This window comes from Triticum dicoccoides, chromosome 7B, assembly GCF_002162155.2.
Source record: "Triticum dicoccoides isolate Atlit2015 ecotype Zavitan chromosome 7B, WEW_v2.0, whole genome shotgun sequence".
Classification (NCBI taxonomy): Eukaryota; Viridiplantae; Streptophyta; class Magnoliopsida; order Poales; family Poaceae; genus Triticum; species Triticum dicoccoides.
In genome coordinates this window covers 157,396,111-157,403,680 of record NC_041393.1, presented here as the reverse complement: position 1 = coordinate 157,403,680, position 7,570 = coordinate 157,396,111, and the positions used below count along the sequence as shown (strand labels likewise).

At 50.3% G+C, this 7,570-nt stretch overlaps 1 protein-coding gene across 1 annotated transcript; it reads right to left on the bottom strand.

The window, feature by feature from the left end:
* Nucleotides 1-349: 349 nt before the first annotated feature.
* On the bottom strand, nt 350-3,830 carry LOC119341205. The gene has a single exon (XM_037613072.1). It carries the CDS (start codon nt 3,704-3,706, stop codon nt 623-625), a length of 3,084 nt encoding a protein of 1,027 aa, XP_037468969.1. The 5' UTR covers nt 3,707-3,830; the 3' UTR covers nt 350-622.
* Between the last annotated feature and the right edge of the window lie 3,740 nt (nt 3,831-7,570).

Sequence of the window (7,570 nt, the reverse complement as noted above, 5' to 3'; positions counted from 1 at the left end):
ATAACAGGGCAACTCAACTCCGAATCCAATGAAGGTGTCAGTGTCTCTGTGTTGATAAAATACTAGTGACACCACCCTGCAGTAAACGACTGAATTGCTTCATTTTCAAAGAGACTATTTAGCTAAAATTACATCCTCACTTTGGAACATTACTCCTATTATCTCTCTTTCAGTATTGTTCCAAGGATTGAGTATCTATGCAGACTGTTTTGCCCCTCTCCACGAGATGCTTATTCTGTTGTCATTGCAAATTTGGATATTGTCAGTTAGCATTCTCTACCGCTAATAAATATTGGCATATTGCATTCCTGGGTTACCATATGATCTGCATATTCATGTAGGCAAACAATTTTTACTTCAGAAGGTAATTCCACATATTGTTAACTAAGAAAAAAGAACCATTTCACATCTCACAGTTGTCATCTGTATTATCTTTTGCTCACATTCAAAGAATGCACCAAATAACACTACATGATGGCCTTGAGCAAGAATAAAACACAAATTGCAACTTTGGAGGTTGTGTCTATCTCATGATAGACTGAACAAATGTCACAACTGAGACTACTCTTACACAGGCAGAGGACTTTTTCCTGGTTCCCCGTCAGATTGTTGATTGCTTGAATCAGTTGCAACAGAAGCACCTTTCCAGACATCGCACCCACTTTTTCCACTTCTCCTTCACTAACCTTGCCACTTCGTCAAATGACAACACGACATGAATGACGATGTAGATGATCACGGCAATGACGAGTGCAAAAATGTATGCAGATGTCTTCAACTTCCTGCAGCTGCCCGCGGCATATGCCCCAAGTAAACCAAGCAAGTCCAAGACCATTGCTATTTTCATGGCAAAGAGAGATCTCTTGTACTTGCTTATTGTGTTGTTCAGTAGGAGGATGACCATGACCATTGAGGCCATGAATGCTGTGGCGTTGCAATAGAAGAATACCTTGTACCGTGTTAGGTTGGTATCATGGAGGATTGGGTCACCTGCAAAATGGCCATCCCGGTCATCAGGCCAAACCCCTCCTGGCGGAAGCAGACCGGCTTGGTATGTGACAGTGACTGCAAGAGTTCCAATCAGCATCAAATCTTTGCGCCATTTGTGCTCTGTTCTCTTACTATCAGTATCATGTATACTTCTCGTGTGATTCATTGATGGATTTTGGTGCTTAGAAGGCCGCAGCAACTCATTCCACTTATCTTTTGGTGTCAGAACCAGGACTTGAATCATGACATAGACAAACACTGCAAGAACAACAAGAATGACATAGCCAGATGTTGACACTTTTCTGCAGTTTCCAGTAGCAAAAGCACCCATGAGGCTGATCAGATCAACCAGTACACATGCACGTAGCGCATAGCACTCCAGACCTTTCTTGCATAGCCTCTCGCTAACAAGCAACAGAATTACTGCCAGGGATGCCATGAATGCAGTAGCATTGAAGTAGAAGAACACCCTATAGTGGTTTCGGAACTCGTCACGAAACACTGGGTAACCTGCTCGGTGTCCGTTACTGTTGTCAGTCCAAAAGCCACCTGGTGGGCTTATACCAGTTTGGTATGTGATAGAAGCTGCTAGAATTGCGAGCAACATCAGAAACTTTCGCCTCTTCTGCAAATCTTTTTTTTCTTCAGGAGTAGGTTCAGAAGAACCAGGATTTTGGGAGGTTCCTGCCATGGAAGCCCCAGTATTCCCTGATGTGCTCTCAGTGTTCCCTGCTGTGCTCTCAGTATTCCCTTCTGTGATCTCAGTATTCCCTGCTGTGCTCTCAGAATTCCCTGCTGTGCTCTCAGTATTCCTTGCTGTGCTCTCAGCATTCCCTGCTGTGCTCCCAGTATTCCCTAGTGTCCTCTCATATAGAATATGAAGTACAACATAGGCGAACACTAGGAGGACTAGGACGAACACATATATGGATGTTGAGAACTTCCTGCTGCTTCCAGCGACGTAGGCTCCCATAAGACCAAAGAGCACCAGTGTCATTGCTGTTTGCAGTACATGACGCTTCATGGCATGAATGGTAATCAAATGGCTCTGGAGTAGGATGATGATGGCCAAAGAGGCTACAAATGCTGTGGCATTGCAATAGAAGAATGCCTTGTAGCGCTTCGGACTGATGGCCTCCAAAATTGGATCACCAGCAATATGCCCATCACTGGTATCTGTCCAAAAGCCTCCTGGTGGATTCAGCCCAGCTTGGAAGGTAACTGTGGCGGCAAGGATGCCAAGCAATAGAAGGTATGTGCGCAACTTCTGGAAATTAGTGCCTCGAGTGCTGTTTTCTGGCTGAACTTGTACTGGTATGCTAGGTGGTTCTAACAAGTCAGTGATGAAAGTCCTCAGCTTCTCAACCATTTCTTTATTTTTATTTTTCACACGTGTGATGGTACCCTCAACATATGCTGACTTAGGCAGAGCAGGTTCAATACACTGAATGATGAGGTAGAGCAATACTGCACCAACAAGTGCAAAGACATAGATCGATGTATGTACCTCCCTGCAACTTCCAGCAGCATATCCCCCCATAAGCCCAAAGAGACTGACTACCACACACAACCGCAGAGCATTTGACTTGACAACATGATCCACCGCTGTTTGACTGAGGACCATGATGATGATGACAAGCGATCCAGCAAAAGCAGTGGCATTGCAATAGAAGAAGGCCTTGTATCGGCGTGGATAGTGGTCTCGCAGCACCGGATCACCAGGAATGTGGTTCCTGTTATCATCAGACCAGAAGCCACCTGGAGGGGTTAACCCTGCCACATATGTCACTGTTGCTACCAATGTGGCAAGAACCAGCAAGGAGCTGCGATTTCTTTCAAGATCTTCCTTTTCTTCTCTCTTCTTTGAATCCTCATCTGTTATTCTCTCTGCATTTGAAGCCACTTGGCCATCTGTTATCCTCTCTGGACTTGAAGCCTCTTGGCCATCTGTTATCCTCTCTGGACTTGAAGCCTCTTGGCCATCTGCTATCCTCTCTGCATTTGAGGCCTCTTGGCCATCTGTTATCCTCTCTTCCAACTGACCTGCTGCACCTTGCTCATCTGCTGTCTTCCCTGATCCTGGTGTCATTATGTGCCCAAGAGTATTCTTCCAATATGCACGAATACCCCAGAACATATCTCGCAGACATTGAGGTGCCAAGTGCTTGAAGAATACCACATGGAGTGTGACATAGGCGAAGATGCCAAGGAGTAACACCCAGATGTAAACAGAGGTCCTCACCTCCCTGCAGCTCCCAGCGGCGTAGGCCCCCATGAGCCCCAGCAAGCCAAGAATCATGGCGAACTGGAGCGTGCGGAGCCAGACCGCCTTATGGGTCAGCTCCCTCATCAGGAGCAGTATGAGCACCATGAGCGAGGCCCCGAACGCCGTGGTGTTGAAGTAGAAGAAGACAAGGTACCGCCTGGGGTAGCTGGACCTCATCACGATGTCGCTGGCGACGCGGCCCTTCTTGCTGTCCTGCCAGAAGCCGCCCGGCGGGGCCAGCCCCGCCTGGAACGTGATGGCCGCCACGAGGATGGCCATCAGCACCAGGTACTTCCTCAGCTTCAACAGAAGCTCGGCCTCGTCGGCGCCGTCTTGCTGCAGCTGCCCCGGCTCGGCCTCGTCGGCGCCCTCTTGCTGCGGCTCGTCGGGAGTGTTGCCGGCAGCTGCAAGGGCATGGGCATTGCCATTCTGCTCTCTGGAATCCTCCATAGCGCTGAGATTCCTTGAAAAATCTCTAGCTCCTCGCTAAAGATTGTAGCGTATGTGGGTTTGCAAGATTGAGGTGAACTACGCGGCGCTGGTCTTGGTCTCTGAGAGTTCCACAGTGCCACTGCACAGGAAGGGGGGAAGTGGACAAGATAATATTCCAACCCACCAATAATATCCCATGGAGAAAAACGTGGACCGTTTCAAATGGCCGAAGCTTCGCCGTTGTGGCCATAAAAACGCAGCAGTCCTTTTCTGCAGTCTACTCCTAGCGAGTCCTAGCTTCATGCAGCATATTTACTACACTCCTACCCAATTTGGAGTAGCACAAACTTACGTGGGCAAAATATGTGCTTGGTTCAGATAATCAGATTACATAGCCTACAAAAACATCTTACATTTCTCTACATTTTAAGACGGAGGTAGTACATTCCTACCTAATTTGGATCAGCACAAACTTATGTGGGCAAAATATGCGCTGGGTTCAGCCTAATGAGATTACGACATATTTACCAAATCCATGCCTACCTAGTTGCAATAGGATATTGCTCCCTTGTAGTAGTACAGTACTGTCAAGCCATAATAGTACAACATACAACTTGCACAAACATCCAAGACAGTGTTCCAAAGCCTCTCAGACATCTCATGTAGTATTTCCATCTGAATATAGCACTAGTATGTTGCTTTCAAGGGGATCAGTCATTTGTTCCCTTTAAACTCCTATCCTAGCTCTTTCCTTTGCCCTTTCTATCTTTCTCATCTTAACTAAATGAACCTCGAGAATATACGAAAAGTTGTGATGCCTGAAAGTTTATCTATCACTATTTCAATTTCAGGGCTACAACAAGTGTGTGACGTGTGTGTGAACATTGGACTGAGACTTGGCTCTTCTAGTTTTCTTAATACTACTACTGTGCAGAGGTTTGTTGGGGTGCTCTGTGACTGTGCCTGTGCCTGTGTAGTATCCAGCGAGAATCGTGCTAGATTTACTTTATTGAAGTGCCAAGTGCATGGCAAGCTAATATAATGCCATTCAAGTACCAGGCTGCCACAGGGACAGAGATCGGCTTGTTTTTTAAGTCCGGCCAGGACGACAAGACAGCAAGCTGCGACCAGATGCGTGCATCGTCGGACCGAAGACTTGCCAATCCCAAGTCTTCGTGCCTGTCCCCTGGGTCCTAACACCAACCGGTTAAGATAATGCAATCCCATTTCCCACTAGTTTCACACAGAGGAGGGGGTGATCTTTTTCTGAACTTTTGCACATTGATAACTAAAGCACCCATCACAGCGCAAGTGCAATGGAAACGCAAGAAGATAAGAGCAAGCAGCTGGGCGCATGCGTGCCTTTTTACTGTAGCAGCAGGCGCCTCGGGTACTGCAGCAGCAGTGCAGCTGGGCCGAGCGGCAGGCGTTCACGGCCGCCGCGAGCTGGCCAGGAAGGTCACCCAATAGCCATTTTGCAGGACACTGGAGCGTTAGGGCATCTCCATCCGCGCCTCCAACAGGCCCTCCAAGTCACTTTTTCGGTGCCGGCGCCGAAAAAACGGCCCAGTCGCGCCCCCAGGATGCCGAAAATCGCCGGTTCGAACCTTTTTTCCGTCCGGCGGTCACAGGCCGAACCCGGCGCGCTGGGGAGCCGTTGGAGGCTCCGGCGCTAGGGAAAAGCACGCCTGGCCCACATCGACAGGGGAAAAGTCAAGGTTTTTTTCCCCCGACTCGCCTCGCACCCCCGCGCCCTCGGCCACCACTAGCTATATCCCGGCGACGGCCGACGGCCTACTCCGCTAGATAGCCATTCCTCGCCGGAAAATAGGAGCGCTTCGCCGCGGCAGCCCCTCCCGCAGCAGCTGGGCGTTTCTGGCCGCCGTTTCCGGCCGCGGAGGCGCGGTTTAACGGCGGGTACACGCCCACCGAGCGCAAGGTGTTTGGCGTTTTGACTGTGCCGGTGATGGACTCAGATGAGGAGGAAGAGCTCGCCACGCTGCTGGAGGAGGAAGCCGCGACCGACGTCCAGGAAGAAGAGCATCTGATGGTGCTCGCCGCCCTCGCCCAGCTGCTGGCGAGCAATGAAAAGCCGCGTCGAGGTGGCTCGACGTCGGGGCGGGTGAAAGCAAAGAACCGGCATCGTCTGCACGGCTACTGCATGCTCTACTCCGACTACTTCGCCGATGCTCCACTTCATGGCGAGAGAACATTTCAGCGCCGTTATCGGATGAGCCGAAAGCTCTTCGTCAGGATTGTAAATTCCATCCGGGAGTTCGACAACTACTTCAAGTGCAAGATGGATTGCACTGGCGCTCTTGGATTCACCTTCATCCAGAAGTGCACGACAGCGATGAGGATGCTTGCATATGGAGCTCCCAGTGATTCACTCGATGACTATGGGCGCATGGCCGAGTCCACCAGCATAGAGTGTTTCTACAAGTTCTGTCGGGCAGTGGTGGCAGTGTTTGGGCCACAATACTTGAGAACATCCAATGCGGAAGACACTGCTCGGATCCTAGCCCAGAATGCAGCAAGAGGATTTCCTGGGATGCTTGAAAGCATCGACTGCATGCATTGGAAATGGAAGAACTGCCCATTTGGTTGGCAGGGGATGTACAAAGGCGCCAAAGGCGGTTGCAGTGTGGTGCTTGAGGCGGTAGCCACACAGGACCTCTGGATTTGGCACTCCTTCTTTGGTATGCCAGGAACTCACAATGACATCAATGTGCTGCGGTGCTCTCCTGTTTTTGCCAAGCTCGTTGAGGGCCATTCTCCTCCGGTGAACTTCGAGATCAATGGGCACCAATACAACAAGGGGTACTATCTAGCTGACGACACCTATCCGAGATGGTCGATATTTGTGAAGACGATCTCAAACCCTGTGGCAGGAGGCAAGAACGCCTGGTTTGCGAAGGTTCAGGAGGCTTGCGGGAAGGATGTCGAGCGGGCATTTGGTGTGCTCCAATCTCAATTCGCTGTTGTTCGGTACCCCGCTCAGACCTGGTCGAAAGATTAAATGTGGGAAATCATGACTTGCTGTGTCATCTTGCACAACATGATCATCGAAAGACCCAATGTTTGACACTGAACCATACTACAAGCAGGGTCCTCTAACCGAAGTTGATCACCAGCTACCGGCAACTTGGACTGCCTATCTCAGTATGCGTCAGGAGATCCGAGACCCACAGGTGCATCATCAACTGCAGAAAGATCTGATTGAGCACCTATGGAGGCTCAAGGGGGACACCGCGTGATGAAATACGAGTTTTTATTTGTTGAACTATATAATTTGTATTGAACTATTTGTTGTTGTAGTATTTTGTTGAAGTATTTGATTTTTCTGTGATGAAATATGTGTGTGTTGATAATTAAACGCCGAATCCACGCCGAATATGGGCCTATTCTTGCCCATATGGGCTGTTTATTCGTCGAAATTGGGCTGCAAAGTGGGCCAATTTCGGCTCCTGGAGGCGAGCTGGGGGCGACGACTGGGCGCAAAATCGCCCCCAGCGCCGAGTGTATCGCCGGCTCGCCCCCAGGCGGCGCTTTTAGACGCTCCCTGGGGGCCAACGGCTGGAGATGCCCTTGCCTCGAACACCTGCCGGGCGATGCTACCGGCGCATTTCGTCGAGTACCTGTCGGGCTATGCCGCCGGTTCATTTCGTCGAACACCTGCCGCGCGCTCCTCGCAAGCTCCGCCGTGTGCCCACCCAGCCACTCCGTCGCAGGCTGGCCACCTCCTGCGCCGAGGCGACCCAGCGGCAGCGTCGCCGGTGGGAAACATGCTGCGGTTGCGCTGGTGTCGGGCAGCGCGATCAGCTGGACCATCAGCGAGAGAACTCCTAGAGACGTCATGTGCGTGTCGTCGCCGATCGAGTT

Coding starts and splice junctions, on each gene's coding strand:
- LOC119341205 (XM_037613072.1), bottom strand. CDS start 3,706: ATGGAGGATTCCAGAGAGCAGAATGGCAATGCCCATGCCCTTGCAGCT.